Genomic DNA, 22,036 nt, shown 5'->3' on the forward strand with positions numbered 1-22,036 from the left:
TGGGGTAGTCCATACTTAAAAGTCTCAGACAATGGATACATCATATTCTGTGACCAACCTTTAGCTATGTTCTTTGACTCTATGATTATATAAAAAAGTTTGTTTTGGTTTTTTAAGGTTAGGTCCTGTGGGCTTTAAATTTAGCCCCTTTTCTCTATAAGTTGTAAAGGAGTACTGTTTATTTCAGTTGACCATGGCATCGACCTTATTACGACAACTGTCTCATGGTGCAAAAACGTTCCTGTATCAAAACGGTGAGCCGTCTGTTATATTACGTTCTGCATTTGGGGTACTGCAAGGGGGCGAGAATTCTTAATTTAATTAACAACATTCGAACCTAAATTCCGTTACGCCGTGCCCCATTTCAAGAGTAAAATTACGACGCTCGCTGGTGCCTTTAGTGCGGTTACGTCTCTAAATCCCGCTCTACAAATACAAGGAGACGTATCACGTAATCGGAGATGTATCTTCCGGAATATTTTACTATCGTATACTGCTTCCACAATGCACGAAAAGGTGACAAATAGCAGATTATGATGTTGCATTTTAAGGTTACGAAATATTAATTTAATTAAAACTATATATCTTTCGAGATGATATCATGGGCCTAACTTACATATAATATAAAAATAATTGACAGAACTTTCATAACACTAGATTTTCTTTTACTTGAAACAATTTTTAACGTAATGATAACTTAAACAAATATGGCTACCTCTGCAACTATGTACTTACTTCTATTAATCGCACGGAGCAATAAATAAACGAAAGAGCTAGCTAATCCGTACGGGTCCGTCTCAGTTTGCGTTCTATTGGGTAGAAAAACTGTTCTCGTTCTGTGAGATACGTCTGTTTCTGTGTCACTTTAGAATGGAGGTCCTTAGAGGCAATCAGAGCTCATTGTAGAATGGAGGGGGATCACGTAAATGGAGATGGACCTCAGGGAACAGAGTTTCTACCTTGGTTTCTACAGTAGCACGTAGTCGGAGATGTACCCCGTTCAGATTAGCTCGACAATGTTGCACTTTTCTGTTCCATTGCCCCATTCGACCAATAGAAGCAGAGTATTTGGCTGCAGTGTGGGATTCATATAAGTTTATGTTCTAAATACAAAAGGAATTTTTTATTATGTACGTAAATTCTGCCTGTTGTAAGATCTTGAAGCATAATATGTTATAAAAATAATATTCGGTTACCTTGAAATGGAATCTCATTGTTTCTCATTTATCTTTCGGTGCCATTGTAGAAAGGGCCTAAGCGCAAAGCTCTGAACTGTCACAGTCGTGAACTTTGAGCAGCATCCATGACATCCAAATCATTGTAGGGCGGAGAAATGAAGATAAAGATGAAATGCACATCTCTTGATTGCTTTCCAGAATCTTTAGAGCATGTTTCATGTTTAAACATTACTCTTAAAACACAGGTTTCAGCCATAACCCTTACTCTCTCGCTCTTACTTGCATTGCTATCACTCTGCACTCTCCCCTCTGGCACATTCAAGGCCATCCTCGAACGTGCTCTTCGAAACTGCCTGTGGCAAAACCATCTGTTGACAAAAATTTAATACTGGCTGTAGTTCTAGAACATCTTTGAGATCTGTTAAATATATTTACACTACATATAAATTTTCAGTAATTCCCTAGAATAGTGACTTTCTCATTATAAAAATACTGAAAATTGTATTTTTCAGTACTAATTCTCAAAAAAAAAAAAAAAAAAAAAAAGCATTAAAGTACCTATTTTAAATGTCGCCAACGTAACCAACAGTTTATACCAATTCACAGTAACCAAAATATAACCTAACCTCACATGGGGGTAACCTGGGATGGGCTAAACATGTGCGAGGGTTGGTAAGGAAGGGGATGAGAGGTCTGGGGCTGCAGGGAACAGCACAGAGGGTAGAGGAAAAAGCTTACCCCACGTTAGTTAGGCCGATGGTGGAGTTTGCAGCAGTGGTTTGGGAAAGTGTATATCGTACTTTTAAAAAAAACATTAGCCCAAACTTTTATCTAAATACTCGTGTGAATTATTTTATACGCGCTAACGTAGTCGTGAGAACAGTAAAGTTAAAAACTTTTTTTTTTTACTTTATACATTATTATATAGTGTACGTTCTTATTTGAAGGAAAGTAGTTCATTGTTTTGAAAATACGGCGAAGTGTTGTAAAAGAGTTTTTTTAAAGGTATTTTTTACGACTTGATGTGTAACACGACAAACCAACGCGCAACACGTCCAAGATCGCCGACTGGGATGGCTTTGAAAAGGCTGCCTTTGCTAAGGGATGTAGGGATGTGTGGGCTGTGTTCGCATCCACATGTATTTGGATACTGCCAAAATTATTTCGACAGTTTGAATGGAAAACAGTTTGTGAAGCGGTGAGCGAAGCGTTGCGTGACAGGCCGTTCCACAGAATTGTCCCCCAGCTGCTGGCGCACGCAGGCTCCAATGCAAGTGGTTCTGAGCCGAACCTTTTCAGCGCGGCGTTCGGGCTTTGAACGACGACTGGAAATCTGAAGACGAAGCGGGCGCTCTTCTCCGATGTATTTCCCGTGGTAATCACGAGGTGTAACAACAGACTTAACAGCCCAGTGTTGTGGTGTTGCAGGCTGCGATGCCCTGGGAGTCGCCAGACACGCAGCGGTGCGCTGCCAGCACGCGGACGCAGCGGCTGCGTCGCAGTCCATGCGTAAGTGTGCGTGTGTTCATGCAGCGTGGCGTGATTACGTGGATTAAGAGGTGCTCATCATGGTGTTAGTGTAGAATTCATCTTTTTTTAAATCATGCATCTCCTGTTGAAAATTTTTCCTAATTAGATTTTACATATACTAGTGTGAGAGTCAACCAATTTATCAAACTAACATATATATTTTTTTAAAAATTGGAAGATAAAAAAGTTGAATACTTGGGGTGAATTGATTGTAGTTTTTTGGGAAAAAAAAAGACCAAAAACTTAATATTAAAGATACTTCAGTGGTATTACAATTTTATTGAAACAGAAAAAATAAATAAATGAATTGAATAAACTTGGTATTTGTTAATCAATTCTACCCTATTGAATAGAAATTAGACCATACGGACCGGACGGAACCTTTATGCAGGGATACACCACACGTGTAATGTCTTTGGCGTGCATCTGACGACAGAGCACACAGAAACAAGGACGGTGCTGATGACGGATGTCTTGCGTTGGAGGTCGGGCAGCGGCAGTTTGACAGACGATGAGGACACGGCCGTGGGCGCGCAGCGACTGTCCGCAGGAGCGACGCTGCCCTGAGGGTCCAGCTGTCGGACTTCGGCCGGTACGTGCGCGAGTGCCTGCCCAGGTTCGTGCAGCGCGTGCAGCTGACGGCCGGGGACGAGCTGGAGGTGCTCATCGTCCCGGAGGGCGTCGTGCCGGTCTTGCAGTTCCTCAAGGACCACCACACCGCGCAGTTCGCCAACCTGGTGGACATCGCCGGCATGGACGTCCCCAGCCGGCAGTACCGGTTCGAGGTGAGCCTCGTTGCGCGCCCTGTGCCTCCGGCTTCGAGCGGCGCAGTCGAGTCATCCCGAGTCCGTCCTTGTCGTTGGAGCGATGTTGTGTCCGCGGCGGATCAGATCCACTCATTCTGAAAAGATGCTTTGTCGAAGCCGGCAGGGTGAGTCGAGACTGTGATATCATCAGAGCGTAACAAAAGTGTAATGCCTAGAGGGCAACGAAAAGTGCAACGATCAGGAGCGATCGATCGCGAAGAAGAGGACAGGGCTCATGATTGTTTGCGCTATAGCTGGGGACAAGATTATAGGTACTGTGACTTGCGGTGAAACAGAAATAACGCCAAAAAGCGCCTCAATACACAGTATACCTAACACCAAAATTTGCCATGTGCCATCGGTGATTCTCGACACTTGGATAATTAAAGCTCTCACATGAAACAATATTTACATAAAGATCTGTTCTCCTAAAGTATTTCTATTCTCCAAAAAAAAATATTTTATAGCACAAGAAAAAAAATCTATGCCAGTTTACTTGAGTAAACATAGGACTATTAACAAGATAACATTTAATTCGTCTCCTACCTGAGAGCTTGGAAAATTAAGAGTATTTACACTACTATTTCTACTTTTAACGTTTATATACAAAAGACTATTCAATATTGATTATTTTCAAAAAAATACTAAATGTCTTGTGGCTGCAGGTGGGCCCAAAATTTGCTGCGGTACGTCTTTAGGAGGTTGTCAACTCAACACACCGCCTGCCTTTGTAGTTCTAATGCCTTTCGTACTCACCTCGGAATATTGCAGTAAAGCCTCCACGAGTGATTCATCCGGTTTGACGACGTCCTCTCCCGGTGCTCTATACACAGTCTGACGCCTTGTCCGTTGGCAGTCCCAACTAGTTCGGAGGATGGACTGCTGTACATCATAACCTCAAAATTACTCATCAAGCATATGATACAGATTCTCAGAATAAACAAGTAAAAGTGGCTTTCATTCCAAAATAGTATTAAAACTACCTCAGTTAAATATGAGAGTCTGCGGTGCCCACAATTTGTGTGTCTGTGATTGGTTCCAGATAATTTACAACCTCCTCTCCTTGCGGTACAACGCGCGCATCCGAGTCAAGACGTACACGGACGAGCTGTCGCCCGTCGACTCCGTCAACGACGTCTTCAAGGCGGCCAACTGGTACGAGCGGGAGATTTGGGACATGTACGGCGTGTTCTTCGCCAACCACCCGGACCTGCGGAGGATCCTGACGGACTACGGCTTCGAGGGCCATCCCTTCCGGAAGGACTTCCCCTTGACGGGTTACGTTGAGGCAAGTTCAACCTTGTGCGTTCGTAAGGATGTTGAACAATCGTTGACGTTAAATTCAGTTCTGCAGGTCACGTGTGCTATCCATTTTTTTTTTTTCAATAAAGAAAATAAATAAAAGATAATTGATTTGTAAGTTTGTTAAACATATAACTGATACCTTGAGTACTAATGGTGGATCTTCAAAATAGTTTAGTGCAGTTGTCAACTTGGGAGTAAGTGAGTGAATGATAAGCTGTACTCTAAAATTTCCCACTAAATTGTTTGTTCTTGCTCCAGGACATGTAATGAAAAATGTAGGTAGTTTACACAGAAAATTTAGTTTACATTGACCTTAATATACATATGAAGATATGAGTGGCTCGAGACAACCTAAATATTTATAAGATATGAGCGATACTACTGGCTACTAACAGTAATTTATTAAAAAGAAATTGGCCTGAAAATAAAACCATAATATCTTGTCTCTAGCAATCCGGCATGACAGTGGTTGCTAATAGGGGTCTGTGTGCTATTCAATATTCAAATCGACATTTATAAATCAAACACACACGCACACGCATGTGCACATGCACACAAAATTATTTGTTTTCAGTAGAAATCCTTACAGTATGTAGGTCTCATTCACAAAACAAAAAATTATTGGAAAAAAAAAATGTAACATTCATGAGGTTAAGATGATTTATTGATACATTTAGATTAGTTGACTGCAACATTTACTTATCATTTTTATATTTAACAAATTGGTGTTTGTGATTTAAAATGATAATAAATACTCTTATTTTACGTATATAATCAGGTATATTAACAGAAAATTTTTTACTGTATGCTTATTGATTTCCTTACTTTTTACACCTCTTTGTTATGGTTCCATGTATAATAATTTTTTACTGAATTTTCGGTCAGTTTTTCTTGGACTCTTGTGTGAAGTGTGGGAAGAAAAAAATTTCACCGTATATTAAAATTTGATTAGAAAAATATTTGATATTCGTGAATATTGTGATGTTCGATTTGAAATTTGTTTCGAATGGAAAAAAAAAAAAGTAGTGTTGGCAGAAGCGTAGTCGCTGACGTACCGGATGAAAGGTCCTATCACGCTGCCGGGTGCCTCGTAGGTCCGCTACGACGACGAGAAGAAGCGGGTGGTCATGGAGCCCTTGGAGCTGGCCCAGGAGTTCCGCAAGTTCGAGCTGTCCGCGCCCTGGGAGCAGTTCCCCAACTTCCGCGAGGGCGGGCCCGTCGCCGAGGAGGCCAAGACGCCCGACGAGGGGAAGAAATAATCGCTGCCGTGCGGTTTTGGACTCTTCGCGTTGAACTTTTTTTTTGTTGAATAGTAAATATTTTAGCGATGACTGTATTAAATGAACATCTAAAACACCGGTATTTGAGCATGATGTACATAATATCTCCTCGACCGAAAGACAACTCCTTGAAAGAATTCAGTATTATTCTTACTGTCTGGAATAATGGCTTTTCTTTCAAAATCATTGTTCAGAGAAATATGTTGTAATAAATTTGTACTAGCAAACAGTACTGGAGCCTGCATGAGATAGCGCAGAATTTTATTTCTCACTTCCCTTCATCACATAAATGTGCGGTTATCACTCTGTGAAGCCGTCACTAAAATTAACATCCCATTTTTTTTGTCTTCAAATATATTTGCATGGCGGTTGAGTGTTCGGATCACTAGCCTTTCACTATGACTATTTGATTCTCAGCAAGGTTGGACCAAGATTCTTTTGCAAGTGTGATACATGGTGGATGGTGCTGTGAGCTGATAGGTTATTTTTGGAGTGCTCCTCTTTCCCTGGCCCATGTATTTTGTCATTCTTCCCATGTTCACATTACTTCTCATCTTTTTTTAATGACCTTAATATTGATGAAAGATTTAACCGTAATGCAGTCATTTACAATGTTGTTGAAATGTCATTAAAACGTTGCCCCTTGGAAGGAAAAAAAAAACAGGGTGAAGGCTAGAGCGAATACAAAAAACTGTGTTGTGAGAGATGCTGATTTTATTAGTATCAAGATATTGCAACAGAACAAGCTACATGTGATGCATTTACAAGATAATTTTGAACACTCTTGATTTATTGACGAAAAGGACATTCCTTTGATAAGACAGTGAAAAGGTATTAACAAATAGAACATCAATATAAGTAGTATTAGCCTTAAACGAAAATAAAGGAATGGTTCACAGATATTTTAGCCAGATATATTGTACAGGAGTTCTTTCCAACAAAAAAAATTGTTACTTGCTCCCTGTATTAAATCAGCAAAGTAGAGAATTAACTTCATTTAACAACAATGATTTAACAACATTTGACGTTGGACAGCTAACTTGAAAATTATGGGAGCCTCTAACAAACACTTTTAAAACTCGGTCCAACTCGGGCAAAAGTTCGTCAAGATTAGATTGTTTATCTTTTATGATTATTACGATATTAACCTTACGCATTATAACATTAAGTATGACAATTGATATAAAATGAAATAAGGGATATACCCCTCGGGAATCTGGCTGGTGGTTCGTGAAACACTCGCCTCAAAGTGGTGTTATTACCAAGTTGGTAGGTATGTAACTGTGACGTCGAAGCCAAAGCTGTTGATCTTGCGGGGCAGCGTAAAAATCCCTGCTACTTTTTCAGGTCGGTTCCACAGAAGACAATAATGTTACACGATTGCTTGGATTCCAGATACACCCCCCACTTAACGTGTTTACTACCAAGGTGGTTTGTGTTAGATTTTCGGCATGGTCTAACCCTAGAATTTTTGTAAGCAGTAAATGTGACAAATGTTTCTGTGAATTTCCGTTTCCCCCGTCCATTATTTTTGTCAATGCGCCGTTCTCATTTCATCATCCGTCGTCTCTTAATGTCTCCCATCTTGAACAAACGCTAAGCTCCGGTACATTCATTCAGGTTCGTATTTGCAAAATTATAAGTTCCATTGCACTTACTAATTCCTTATTTGCTGTAAATGAACTGGTAAAGTATTAAGTTTTATAATTTTGAATGTAAACGGAGGGAAGTCGTTGACTCCAAATGTGGTAGTGTCATACACGCGAAAGGAAAAGTCATGGGTTGTGAAAGCGGTGATGATGTGGTGACATCTGCGGGACAGATGGAATTGCTGTCATGTGATTAAAGCAGCCAGTTGCGACAGTGAGTGTGGTACCACACCTGTTCTAATTAATTCTGTCTTCTCGTGACTCATGCCTCTCCGATGCTGACGGTTGTTCAAGATTTTGTAGTAGAAGTATTCCAATGTTTTCTGTGAACTTTGTTAGTGATGTTGAGTTTTGTGAGGTGGGAATGGAACCATCACTGTCCGAAAGGATGCACAAATGTGATTTAAAATTAGGAAATACGTAGCTGGAATAAGAATAAATGGTATTTTGATATAAACCAGTTTCAAATATTATAAACTATTGTTAGGGGATAAGATTTTATGGTTTTATTTTAAGATAAGTTAATCGGGTGTCAAAACCAAAGTGAGACTTATTTTGATAAAAATAAGTTTTAAGAACAATTTTAGTTTCATATTTGTTGAATAACACACTTTTTTTTTAAATTAATAAAGTAATACTTAAAAATAAAACCAATAACACAGAAATCTTCTGTTTTAAATTGAAATTGTCCTAGAAATAAAACCAGAAAATAATGTCTGTACGAATAGGTTATGCAAGTTTTATATAATAGCTATTATGTTGAACATTCAGATCGCCAAGTGTGTTGCAAATTTGCCTTACAAAGTTGTTTGGGAGGAACTGAGACAGTGCAGTGCGCCGAACTGGGGTTGATCACGTCCAGGGCCGCAACTGGGGGGGGGGGGGGGGGGGGGGGGGGGGCAAGTGGGGCATATGCCCCAGGCGCAAAGCTGTGGGGGCGCCGAAATCGCTTGCATTGTAATTCCTACTACAACTGGTAACTGGTAAAACGTTTTTTTTACTTGCATGCCTGTAATGTCTAATCTGATTTACAATATAACGTCTCAACATATTTATTTTAAAATACTCTGAGAAAAATGTTGTGTTCATCATTAACATAAAAAATTGTAAAGGGAGAAGAGAAAGTTTTAATGCGTCCTCTATACGAATACAGTACAATGTTGTCAGAGAGGGTGGTACTACTGGCAGTGAGGAAGAGCATCTCTATTTGCTATGATGATATCATCAAAATCTTTGCTGCAAAAAGGTCTCGCAAGTTGAATTTGAATCTTTAAAAAACATTTATGACGACAATTTAATGAACAAGTCTAGTGATTATACGGACTACTTTATGGACATAGTGGGTTCATGCATGGAAGTTACAGTAGCACAGAAACTGTTACATGTAGGTATGGAAAATGCTTAAATAGCACCATTTATCCGTGGGAGGGCCCCCGGACCCCTCGCTTTATTGGTGTGTGTTAGATACCACAATAAACGCTGGTAACAACATCCAGTATCACTGGGTTGCCCAGCAGCACTTTATTTAACAGCTCTACAACAGCATGTTACACGAGTTCCCGCCATTTCGTAATTAACTAGACATAACAACAACAACACAGCATACCAACCTATACTCAGTACATAACACCTCTTCCCTTCAAGATTTTCCCCACTTACCATTGCATATATGCAAATACTATATACCATAATACAAGACACTACACTGTAACAATACCATCCACAACTCTAGCCCCATTGAGTTACTTCTGCACATAGTCTTTCAACCTCACTGGTTGCTGTTTCACTCTGTTAGATGCACGTTTAGTACAAGGTGAGTCTTGTTCAGCTTGCCATGTTGCAGTGTCGAGCTTTTCGAATCCCCGGAACGGACCTGAGAATTCTTCATCTCCATCCTTACTAGGCCTGTACTCTTCCATTACCGGTGTCTGCTGTTCCCAGTTGCTGGTGGTTACATCTCTAACAGAGTGCCTGACACCCATCGTTCCAAGGTGTGGTCCTGGTGCCTTCAGCGAACGGTGCGCAGCATCACTCCTCTCGCAGCTGATGTCCGCCTGGTCATCGTCGTGTGGACTGAGAACCGGCCATATTTGTTGGTTCCTTCCTAGTGATAGGTCGGCAGATAAACTACCTTGGTGTAGCGCCTTCGACTCTCTTCGACGGATCTGATCTACATGGCGTCTATAGGTCTGCCCCACATTATCCCTCACAACATATATGAATTGCCCTTGTTGGCCAGTGATTGTTCCTTGTAACCATTTTTCATTCCCACTGTAGCTCCTTACCCATACCGTATCATCCACTTGGAAATGCCTTCCTATACAGCCTGATGATGATTGTGCTACAATCCTGTGTCCATTGTGACCCACAGCCGGTCGAACCTGGTCCAGCACTGTTCTCAGTCGACGTCCCATCAGGAGTTCTGCTGGTGTCTTCTGACCGCCAGCACCTGGCATGGTGCGAAGTGCGAACAATATCCTGTTCAGTCTGGTCTGCCAGTCACCATCACCTAGCTTCTTCAGCTTCGCCTTGATAGTTTGAACCATGCGCTCAGCCTGACCATTGCTGGATGGATGAAATGGTGTTGATTTCATCACCCGAATGCCATTTTTCCGTGCAAATGTCTTCATTTCCACGGACGCGAAGGCAGACCCATTGTCTGAAACTATGCATTCAGGTATCCCATGGACACTGAACATGTCCCTCAACTCCCGAACTACTGATGCTGATGAGCTTGATGGCACAATTCTCACTTCTGGCCATCGTGAGTAAGCATCCACTGCCAACAGAAAAACTTTACCCTGAAAGGGCCCAAAGAAATCAATGTGAACCCTAGACCACGGTTTTGTTTCTGGTTCCCAGCACACACCCTTATTCTTTGGTGGGTTAGCACGAATCTGTTGACACTGTTGGCATTGGCCTACGAAATGTTCAATGTCTATGTCCAGTTTAGGCCACCACACATAGCTTCGTGCAACTGCTTTGGATTTCACCACCCCATCATGGGCTGCATGTAACATTTGCAGCATCTTCTTCCTCAACACTGTAGGCATTATAACTCTGTTTCCCCACAGAACACAGCCTTTATAGAGCGACAGTTCAGTTCTTCGATTCCAGTATGGTCTGAGCTCTTCTGACACTGCCTCCTTTTCTGACCAACCGATGTTTGTGTTCCTTTGCACCACACGGAGTACTGGATCCACTGCCGTCAAGCTTGCTATCTTTGTGGCCTCAATAGGCGGGTCAGGAAGGGCTTCCAACATTAACACATCTCCCACGACCGGAATATCCAGCTGTGGTGCCTTAAGTGGCAGTCTACTTAATGCATCTGCGTGTCCTATGGTAGTTCCTGGTCTGTAAAGCAATTTGTAGTCAAACATGGACAGCCACAAGCTCCAACGCAGCAGTCTTGGGGATAAAATGTCTGGTGTTTGCTTGGTAGGATCCAACAGTCTCAACAGTGGCTGGTGGTCTGTCACAATTGTAAAGACCCTAGCTGTTACATATTGTCGGAACTTTGTGACACCAAACATAATCGCTAACGCCTCTTTATCAATTTGTGAGTAGTTCTTCTCATGCTTCTGTAAAGAGCGTGAGCCAAATGCTATAGGTCTCTCACTGCCATCATACTCCTCATGTGCCAGCACTGCTCCCACACCATACTCTGATGCATCACACGTCAAGATCACTGGTTTCAAAGAATCATAATGCACTAACACAGAGTCCAACTGAAGAAGCCTTTTTGATGCACGGAATGCGTCTTCATGGGCTTCTGTCCACACCCATTGTTTACCTTTGTCCAGTAACCGATGTAGTGGTTCTGCCACATCAGCCTTATTGGGCAAAAACCTCTCGCAGAAGTTTAAGAGTCCTAAAAAAGCTTGTAGCTCCTTCTTGCACGTTGGAGATGGAGCATTCTGGACAGCTTCCACCTTCTCTACTGTTGGGTGTATTCCCGTGCTGTCCACTTGGTAGCCCAAAAATGTGACTGATGCTACAGCAAATACACACTTCGACCTTTTAAGTTGCAACCCGGCTTCCGCAATACGCTCCAGGACTTGATGGACCCTCAGCCAATGCTGTTCTTCACTGGATCCAGTAATCAGAATATCGTCTAGCAATACTACCACACCCTGTATCCCTATCAACAAGGTTTCCATTAGTCTCTGAAAAACTGCTGGTGCACAATTAATTCCAAATGGCAACCGCTTCACCCTGAAAAGCCCTTTCATGGTATTCACAGTCAACAATTCAGCAGTTGCGGTATCCACTGACACTTGTAAGTACGCATCAGCTAAATCCAATTTGGTGAAAACCTTCCCTCCTGCTAAGTTAGAAAATGCTTCATTAATAGTTGGAAGTGGGTAAACATCCTTTTTACACATTGTGTTTACTGTGCACTTGTAATCTCCACAGAGCCGCACCGTTCCATCTGCCTTACGCACAACATGAAGTGGAGTAGCCCACTGGGAATAAGTTACAGGCTCGTACACACCCAGCTCCACCAGTCGGTCTATTTCCTTACACACACTTTCACGTAACGCAAATGCTACCGAACGGCATTTCCGGAACACTGGTGTTGCATCAGAATCTAATTCTATATTTACTGGTGGTCCTTTATAGTGGCCCAATTCCACGCTAGCAAACACTCCAGGATGTTGCCTCACTATGTCTGTCACCGCTGCAGGCTGAAATGAAAATACCCCTTCCACGGAAATTCCAAGAGGTTCCAACCAGCTACGCCCTAAGAGGCTGGGACCTCTCCCTTCAGCCACTAATAACGGTAACCTTGCAGTTGCAGACTTGGTTTGCACATACACGTCCAACACCCCTAGCACTCGCAGCTTTTCTTGGGACCATGTGTGTAGCAGTAACCTAGCCTCCTGTAGTGATGGTTTCTCTGGCCAGAGCCGCTCAAAGGTATCTTTACTAATAATCGAAAACCCAGAACCTGTGTCAACCTCCATGTCTAGCTTCATTCCATCCACATGTACTGTCATTCTTATTGGCGGCTGACTTTTAGGTGATTGTGACTGGAAATTGAATAGACTATACTCTGACGCTTCTTCAGATGAGTCTCCCTCAAATACAACATTGTAATTGCCACTAACCTGGTTTCTCTTTGGATTCTTACCCATATCTCTGGCATGGGTTCTGTGCTTTTTGTTGATACATGCCCTTTCCAGATGGCCCAATTTACCACAGAAATTACACATTGTTTTGCGGTGTTTACAGCTCTCTGGGTTGTGTAATCCATTACAACGCCAACAGGGTTTCTGCTCTTGAGGTGGATTTGACCTGTTCAACAGCAACGCCCTTTCGTGGACGGCCCGACTTTTGGAAATGCTTACTTGACTTACAGTCTCAGCTAACTCACGTACTTCGCCTTGTAAATCACTCACATTTCGACTAGCAGTTTCTGCCGCAGTCGCCATGTCAATAGCCGCCTGGAATGTTAACTTATCTTTGGCTAACATTGCATGTTGCACTGTTTTATCACGCACACCACACACTAAACGATCACGCAGCATTCTGTTCAAATCGACAAAATTGCAGTGAGCCGATAGCCGTCGCAATTCAGCCATGTACTCAGCTATCGATTCTCCCTCATGCTGATCGCGTTTGTAAAACTTGTACGTTTCAACAATTTCACTTGGCTTCGGTTCGAAGTGATTACACAATGCCACTAAGATATCCGCTATATCGACCTCGTTTGTTGCCTTCGGAAGTAGCAGTGACGACACCAAGTTGTACAATTCGGCGCCACAAACAGTGAAAAATATTGCCTTCTTTTCTTCCTTATCTGTCACCTTGTTCGCCACAAAGTAATATTGCAGACGTTCAGAGTATGTTTTCCAGGTGTCTCGTCCTGGAACAAACTCTCCAAATGAAGTGAACATAGCCATTGTAGGTTATGATACGCCACGCAGCACGGCCGTGATGCTAACAACGATATTGCTTGACTTATAAAATTCGTATCCCCTCGTCGCCAACGTTAGATACCACAATAAACGCTGGTAACAACATCCAGTATCACTGGGTTGCCCAGCAGCACTTTATTTAACAGCTCTACAACAGCATGTTACACGAGTTCCCGCCATTTCGTAACTAACTAGACATAACAACAACAACACAGCATACCAACCTATACTCAGTACATAACAGTGTGGTATGTGCAAAAAAAGAGGGCGGGGGGGGGGGGGGCATGAATCCATTCATGCCCCGGGTGCTAGAGACTCTAGTTGCGGCCCTGATCACGTCCGTGCAGCACAGTCCAGACACGACTCAAGTGCATGCTTATTACCTCTGTCACAATCGCTCAGCAATCAATCAACCCATTGTCTGATCTGCGCTGCGAGGAGAGAAGAGAAGTGGGTTTCTTAAACTTTGTTATTCGTAGCAGGAAACAAGTAAGGTTTATCTTGTTTGTTACTGCAAACTTGGGTTTTTTTTTTTAGTGTATAAAATTTCATAATATATGTAGGTATATTGAAACTTCAAAAGCAAAACCTCATAAATTCATTCGAAATCACATAAAAAGTACCATAGACAAGGTTTTATTTTATTGTCTTGAATAACAAATGGAACATTAAAGTACACCATAAAAATTGCATGGAAAGCTAAAAATAAAATGATTGGCTTCAGTTGTGTAGTGGTTATTTATAACAACTGACTTTGACTCGTGGAGTTTCAACAACAATTTGATTTTGTATTGGTTAATTTAGGTTGAAAATGAGCATCTGATTATAGTTTTTTTATATTAACTATTAACTAATAAAATCCAAAAATAATATTTTCATTGAAAGGATTTCATTTATAAATAGCACACAATCGTATTTTATGAACTTATATGACTAAGCAATGAATGAGAACCAAACAAAATTTATTCACTAAGATTTATTCAGTTGATAAGATGTTGTATGTAAATGAAATGTACAAAGGCCTAATAAGAGTAATGGCAAACACAAAACAACATGGGTGTTCTTCAGTAGTCGGTGGTGGTGCGGACGTAAGTGATGCCCGAAGGCATCTTGACCTTCTCGACGCCCTTGGGGAAGAGCTTGGGGAGATCTTCGTCCTTCACTTCGGGGAGAATCATCACTTTGGTGCCGGGCTGTAAACAGAATTTTTTTTTTTAATTTATTGATCATTTATACATTTTTTTTTGGGAGGGCAAACCTTTACGTTCTGATGGCAGTGAGGTCATCAGAGACAATAGTTGCATGTTTCCTAATACTTTTCTTCCAAACAAAATCAAGATTCAAAGGTTAAATCCATTTACGGTCAATGCAAACATTACAATGCCTAAGACTATTCAAGTAGTGATTTTTTTTTATTTTAAATATTGTACTATGCATGTTTTAGTCAGTGTTCTCTTTTGGTTGAGTTTTACTAATAAATGGTAACTTACTGTCCAGTTGGCAGGCGTGGCAATCACTTTCAGCCGTGTCGTCAGCTGCAAGGAGTCAATAACACGCAGGATTTCACTGTAAACAAAAAAAAAAGTTAATTTTCAGTGTTCTGCATAGATGAGTAAATCAATCTTGGGATTTCAATACCTTTCCAATTTAAGTGAATACACAAGTTACATTTTGTTTTTTAAATCCATATCACGTAATGGATTATTGTGATCCCTGTGGTAACACTGGTCACGTACTTTTAAGTCTATATGATGGTTTATAGATACAGTCCATGATTAACTACAGGTTACGTCCCCGGAATCTTCCTTTAACCATTCAAGTCCATTAATTAAAAAAAAAATTCCCATAAGGAACGACGTAGCTTTATGTCCCGGGTTACGTTCCTAGATATTTTACTTATGGGTCACACCAGCATCCGCCACATTTACCATTTGAAGAGATTCCTGTTTCGACTCCCCTGGGAAGGGAACCCGGGTTATCTTGGTGATAAGGCGAGCGACGTGACTGCTCAATAACTCCGTCCTCACTGTAATGGGACTGGTCACCTAGTTGAGTTTCAAGCATTTTGCTACCAGATCATGTAGAGCAAGAAAATTTTATGTAATGGAGGTTGTTGATATTTCACAATTCTGAAAACATCCGGAACACTTGAAGAGTTCCATACTGTAAAAAAAAGGTTCAGGAACATCACATAGTTCCAGCACGGTGACGGTGCCTCGAACATTGCGTTGCAGTGCTGTAAAAGGTCGTATGTCAAAAATTGGCATTTTTAAATTTTTGGCTGTTTGTGTATTTCGGAAGGCAACTATGTTGTGGCAAAAAGTCATTTGTCAATAACTGTAAAGTAAGAAGCATAATTCTAAGAATACTACCGAAATTTCATAACATAATATGATAACCCTGATGAATGAAACTGTTTTTTTTTTTATCTCCTGGAAAGCGAGACATTTTGACATACGACATTTTGCAGTAACAGCGACGATTGCGCACTGCGCGACTCACTCGACGTTCCTGCCGGTGGAGGCGGGGTACAGCATGGACAGCTTGAGCTTCTTGTCGGGGCCGATGACATAGAGGGAGCGCACCGTCAGAGCGGTCTCCGGGTCGTGCTTGCTGTCCTCGTCTATCATGTCCAGCAGCACGGCCAGCTCCCTCTTCTCGTCGCCGATGATGGGGTACGGGAAGTCCCCGGGGATGTCCCGGCAGTACGACTTGATGTCCTGCGGAGTCCGGAGAACTGACTGAGTGGACGAACGATCGTGTCTTGGCGACATGGATGGGAGTCACGTTTCCCACATTGGGTTAGACCCCATCGGGCATCGAACCTCAATATCCTTGGTGGAAGGCAAATGAATAGGGGCCGGAAAAATTCGCGGATTCTTTTTGCGATAGGCTAAAATACAAATAGTTATACCTCAGTGCTGCTTCTGCTATTGGCTCACAACTCACCTGGATGACTCTGGGCCAATGAGAAACACTCAATCAAAGCTTTATCGAATCACAGGCTGCTACGCTGGAACGTCTCACAAGACAGCAGCCAATGAGTGGGTGACATTTGACCTAGTGTACGTAGAACTATGGAGTTCATCATACAGGTCATTAAACCCGCGAATTTTTCCGGTCCCTACAAATGACATGACAACTCAACTCCGTGACTCACTTTATATCAGCACAGTGGATACACATTTCCTTTACATTTCACGAAATTACTCCTACCAAATGCCGTGTACCATGAGCTGATGTATACATTTTTTTTTTACAAAATCTCGAAACCCAACTTGGCCACCCCTCAGATTTTTTTTTGCGCTCTCTGATTCCCTCTGCGGTCGGCCCTGCGATGTCGCTAATGCTCCAGTCTCATTTCTTCGCCACTCAACGAGATGCTAAGCTCTGATTCATTCATTCAGACGGCAAATGACGTCTTCGCATCGGCCAGAGCTGGCGGCGCATGTGTTCGCCTGAGATTAAACCGCTTTCCGACATCTGTTACTCATTTTGAATGATCCTGGGCTGTCCGGAGCGTACTAACGAAGTGGAGTCCACAGAGCAAGGAAGTTAAAAGAGTCGCTACTCAGTGCTATAACTGTCGCTCTTTTTTCACTGAAAATAAGTGGCCTGTGCGGGATTTATGGGCAACCTAACAACCTAAAAGTCATTAACTTTTCGAAAGAAAATTTTGGCTACCTTGATATTTTTTGTTTGGTCGTTCATTGCTATAGGAATTTTCACCATAAATGTTTCAGATTATCAATTTTTTCGGTACGGAACAACAAAAAAAAAACTATGTTAAAGTGCTTTATCGTTTGTTTCCAAACTTAAAAAAGAAATGGCATAGCCGCAAAGTATGAGTGTCTTTCAACATTGTCAAAAAAAATTTCCAAAGTAAAATATAAAACATTCCATAAATTCTGCAGTAAGTATATTTTATAAAATTACTTTTTTTTTAAATTTAAGTAATAATGTTTAAGAAAGTTATATGTTTTCTGGATATTTAAAACTTAATATTTGATGTTTGCATTTCTCATCCACACAGCTCTTTCAATGGCCACATCCCCCCTGTTCAGTCCCGGCCCCTGGTACTGGTGGGATAGAGCGCAATACATGCCGTTGCTGCAACAATCACACTGTCAAATATAGGTCACTTACGCACAAGACTGCTGGTTTGGAAGAACTTACTGTGACTGAGCAAACGAAAGAAAACCCATTAAAATTTTGTGATACAAAGTACTTGTTTTCGCAAGTGATAGCCGGTTCTGCCCATCCAGAGAAAGTAGTTACTTATTTCCATAATAATAATTTATTTATTTTTATACTTTTCTTCGTCTAGATATTAACGAAGTTAAGATGTTATATTTTACTAGACAAAACGTAAAAGTAAAAAAAAAACCTTAATAAGTTAGAGCTAAGGATAAGTACCTATTTTATACCTTTAGGAATTTTCTTAGTTATTTAGCCATAGTCCCAGTACATATGTTTACCTGCTTTGAATCACTTTATAAGGCATAAGGCGCGCAAGACGTAACTAGTCAACTTATGTGGGCTAGCAAAATTCGTTTACGAAATAAAAGTTATATTTATAGTTGCAGTAACATGCGAAAATATCCTAACTGATAGTGACAGGTATATCAGAATGTAAGTAATAAAAAAAATTGGAATAAATATTATTTTGGCTTCAGATAAATAAATCTAGATATGTGAAGCGAATGAGTATGGAGGAAAAAAGTAAACTCTAGGAGTGATAAACTTGTTTGTTGCAAACTTCAAGTTTAAAATTAGTTCATTTTTTTCTTGAATCTCCTGTTTTTTTTTTTAATGCTTAGTAATTTATCATATTTCTCTAGACAACCACGCCGAGACTTATCTAGCTTTTACTGAACTCTGGGTGCGCTTTGTGTTAACACTGATAGATAGCTTAAGAGGCGATAAGCTAAGGAGTCAAAGTGATACGCTAAGTTGACTGATACGCCACGTAAACATCCAGTAATAATGGGCAAAGCGCACTGTGCATCTAGGAAATGTCGAATGTATCTCCATATACCGATCATTAGCGGATACATCTTTTTTTTTTTTTTTTTTTTTTTTTGGGTGGGTTAGTAGGATTTTGAAAATTAAATTTTGATACATGGGCCTACAGTAGTAGCCATAGAAGACGTTGCATCTCACACGGCAAGGCCGGCATTACAATAGCCTATCCTTCGATCACGTGTGACCTGCAAGCTGTCTCTTCCGGCAGGATCAAGCCATCAGGATCAAGAGATTTACATGGACAACGTGATACGGAACTTTTAACCCAACATTTTAAAAAAAGTGTCAAGTGAAGAGTCAACAATCATAAACAAACCGATGCCGCGAAAGGGTTCTTAGTGTAGAGGGACTTAATTAATGACACATTCTATACATGGAAATGAATGTACAGTTGCAGTAAACAAATAAAAGTACTTTTAAGATAATGTTCGCAGGCTTTCACGGCCATTGTCTGAAGTAGCTTGGCTTCTGGGTTGTAGCCAGACGCGTCCTCTGGCGAATTATACACCGACGTTTCGGTCGACATTGCAGTCGCCATCATCAAGGAGGCAGTTGCCTACTGACGGCGACTGCAGTGTCGGTGAGGTATTGGCCGAGGACGCGGCTGCAACCCGGAAGCCGAGCCACTTCATAAGACAGTGTCGTGTACGCCTCGTGCACGCGACGACTGCGGTACTCACGTTGACCCAGCTCTTGTGGTCGCCCAGCTTGTCGCAGGAGTGCGCGATGACCTTGACGCCCCTCTTCTTGAACTCGTGGTTGTGCACGGCCATGCGGCCCAGCTCCGTGGTGCACACGGGCGTGAAGTCGGCCGGGTGCGAGAACAGCACGCACCACCTGCGCATGCGCCCCGCTCTCAGACCAATCAGGGACGCCGCCTTGCCCCCGGGATTCACAACACAGGCGGAGACATAAGATTACAGAGAGATTATTGTACTCCTTAGTGGGCTACAATAACGTATTTCCGCCCCATAATGGCCACAGGAAATGTGTTTCCAAGTAGTCTATATTTAATGCCGGTTTCCAAACGTGTTACTGTCTAAGCGCGTATTTTATACGAACTGAACATGTGTGTTTCACATATTTAATAACTTCAACATATACGTTTTAACTTAAGGAGAAATTATTTAAAATATTTAAATCAATAGCACAAAAATTAAATTTTTATTTTCTAAGGCAAAATCATTATCTATACTTCTAGGTATATATGTGACAATCAATTATTTAGGTATAAAGAAAACTTACTCATAAAAAAAACGTAATGATAGTTAAACTGGACAAGTCACGAGGCCCGAGGCGCTGAGGAATCTGTCGATGGCAACGTTGGGAAAACCATCGACTAAAGGTTGGAACAGTTGTGTACTCACGAGTCGCCGACCCAGTCGTAGAACTGGATGGGTCCCTGCGTGGTCTCGGCCCGGAAGTTGGGTACGGTCGCTCCTAGCCTCATGTCGCTGGTTGGTTCTGCCGGTGCTGCACGTGTGGCGCTGCTGTCTGGCACACTGATGCACGTTGCTGCCGTCGACGGCCTTTTTAACCGCGCCTCGCGCTCCGAAGGTCAAGTCGACCCCTCCGCCGCCGCTTCAAGGACGCATACGGGCCGCGGGTGTGTGAATACATCAGCATCGCTAATCGGGCGGCGTGTTTCGTCATTCTGGTGCAACCTCCGCGCGGTATGATTTCTTTTGACGTGAACAAGTCCTTAAAATCGCTTCTATGGTGGGAGGCAATTTAAAAAAAAAAGAATGATAACAAAATCGGGGGATACAGTTTGGTCGAGACAAGAAAAATTCCCGGATTCCTTTCGAGACAGGCTGGAATCCAAACTCGTTTAGCTTAATGCTGCGTCAGTGATTGGACCGCAATTTACCTGAAGGACTCTTGAGCCAATGGCAAACACTCAACAAAAGAAGTATCGAATCGTAAGAATCGCCGTAAACAGGTGTCCCGAGTCGGTAGCCAATGACCAGGTGATAGTTGCCCGAGTACATCGAGAATCGTGGAGTCTATCCTAGTGGTCATTGAAAGCGTGAATTTTTCCAGTCCCTACAGTTTGGTGTTGCAGCTACATATCTATCATCTCCATCCAAAATTAGGATCAAAGAAATCGTTACGCTAAGTGAGGACTGTGACGCATCGCGAGCGGTGGAGGGGGGAAGTGCCGCCAATTTGAAGTCTTTTTGCATGCGTTTCGAGATTTCCATTTAGTATAACTTTTGACTCGGAGAAGCTAAGACGTTCGTTTGGGTTTCGATCGTCAGCTCTTGTCAAAATCTACCGATTGCATATATACAACATTAGTAGAGACCGGAAAAAATTCGCGAATTCATTTCGCGATAGGCTAAAATACAAATCGTTATACCTCAGTGCTGCCTCTGCTATTGGTTCACAACTCACCTGGATGACTATGGGCCAATGAGAATCACCCAACCAAAGCTTTATCCAATCACAGGCTGCTACGCTGGAACGTCTCACAAGACAGCAGCCAATGAGTGAGTGACATTTGACCGAGTGTACGTAAAACTATGGAGTTCATCCTACAGGTCATTGAACCCGCGAATTTTTCCGGTCCCTACGGCAATATTGTATATAGGATATTCTAACTTGTTTATTAGACACTGACTATGTATTCTTTAAAATAATGCCGAGCGAGATATTTTGGTTCGCGCCATCCGCCACAGATGGCAGCACCTGGGTTAGACATTTCCGTTCCGTGCGACTTCCGTTCCATTCACGAAATTTCCCCCACCAAATGATAGGAACTGGAAAAATTCGCGGTTTCAATGACCACTAGGATAGACTCCACGATTCTCTATGTACTCGGGCAACTATCACCTGGTCATTGGCTACCGACTCGGGACACCTGTTTACTGCGATTCTTATGATTCGATACTTCTTTTGTTGAGTGTTTGCCATTGGTTCAGAGTCCTTCAGGTAAACTGTGGTCCAATCACTGACGCAGCATTAAGCTAAACGAGTTTGGATTCCAGCCTGTCTCGAAAGGAATCCGCGAATTTTTCCGGTCTCTACCAAATGCCCAGAGACTGGAAAAAATTCGCGGATTTAGTGACTCTCAGGATGGACTCCACATGTTTCCGATTACGAGCAAATACATACCCTTTCATTGGCTGGTGTCTTGTGGGACGTATTCACTGTCTAGTCTCTGATTCGACACTTCCCTGGGCGAGGTGTTCTGACTGGTCCACAGAACTCCGCATAAACTCTGAGCCAATAGTAGACGCAGCACAATTATACCAGTTTTTCAAATGTAGCCCATCGTGAAATGAATCTACGAATTTTTTCCGGTTTCTACAAATGCCGTATACCGAGATCTGAAATGTT

At 42.0% G+C, this 22,036-nt stretch overlaps 2 protein-coding genes across 2 annotated transcripts; one reads left to right on the plus strand and one right to left on the minus strand.

Annotated features, from left to right (window-relative positions):
* The first annotated feature begins 6 nt into the window (after positions 1-6).
* Positions 7-6,343, plus strand: LOC134538170 (NADH dehydrogenase [ubiquinone] iron-sulfur protein 3, mitochondrial). The gene is made up of 5 exons (XM_063379230.1): positions 7-254; positions 2,607-2,687; positions 3,246-3,493; positions 4,557-4,802; positions 5,914-6,343. Exons 1-5 carry the CDS (start codon positions 194-196, stop codon positions 6,076-6,078), a joined length of 801 nt encoding a protein of 266 aa, XP_063235300.1. The 5' UTR covers positions 7-193; the 3' UTR covers positions 6,079-6,343.
* Positions 6,344-14,630: 8,287 nt separating this feature from the next.
* LOC134538169 (peroxiredoxin-6-like) lies at positions 14,631-20,235 on the minus strand. Its single transcript, XM_063379229.1, has 5 exons — positions 20,062-20,235; positions 19,375-19,531; positions 16,172-16,389; positions 15,160-15,235; positions 14,631-14,862 (listed from the first exon to the last, which is right to left on the minus strand). The coding sequence occupies exons 1-5, from the start codon at positions 20,142-20,144 to the stop codon at positions 14,734-14,736; spliced, it is 663 nt and encodes a 220-aa protein (XP_063235299.1). The 5' UTR covers positions 20,145-20,235; the 3' UTR covers positions 14,631-14,733.
* Positions 20,236-22,036: the final 1,801 nt, after the last annotated feature.

This window comes from Bacillus rossius, chromosome 13 (assembly GCF_032445375.1).
Source record: "Bacillus rossius redtenbacheri isolate Brsri chromosome 13, Brsri_v3, whole genome shotgun sequence".
In the NCBI taxonomy this organism is placed as follows: domain Eukaryota; kingdom Metazoa; phylum Arthropoda; class Insecta; order Phasmatodea; family Bacillidae; genus Bacillus; species Bacillus rossius.

Excerpts from the sequence above, each read along its gene's own strand:
- LOC134538170 (XM_063379230.1), top strand. The coding sequence starts at position 194 with ATGGCATCGACCTTATTACGACAACTGTCTCATGGTGCAAAAACGTTC. Across the intron at positions 2,688-3,245 it reads GGCTGCGTCGCAGTCCATGC|CGACTGTCCGCAGGAGCGAC; the intron begins GTAAGTGTGCGT and ends GTGGGCGCGCAG. Across the intron at positions 4,803-5,913 it reads CCTTGACGGGTTACGTTGAG|GTCCGCTACGACGACGAGAA; the intron begins GCAAGTTCAACC and ends GGTGCCTCGTAG.
- LOC134538169 (XM_063379229.1), bottom strand. The coding sequence starts at position 20,144 with ATGAGGCTAGGAGCGACCGTACCCAACTTCCGGGCCGAGACCACGCAG. Across the intron at positions 19,532-20,061 it reads TACGACTGGGTCGGCGACTC|GTGGTGCGTGCTGTTCTCGC; the intron begins GTGAGTACACAA and ends GCGCATGCGCAG. Across the intron at positions 14,863-15,159 it reads CCACGCCTGCCAACTGGACA|CCCGGCACCAAAGTGATGAT; the intron begins GTAAGTTACCAT and ends TTCTGTTTACAG.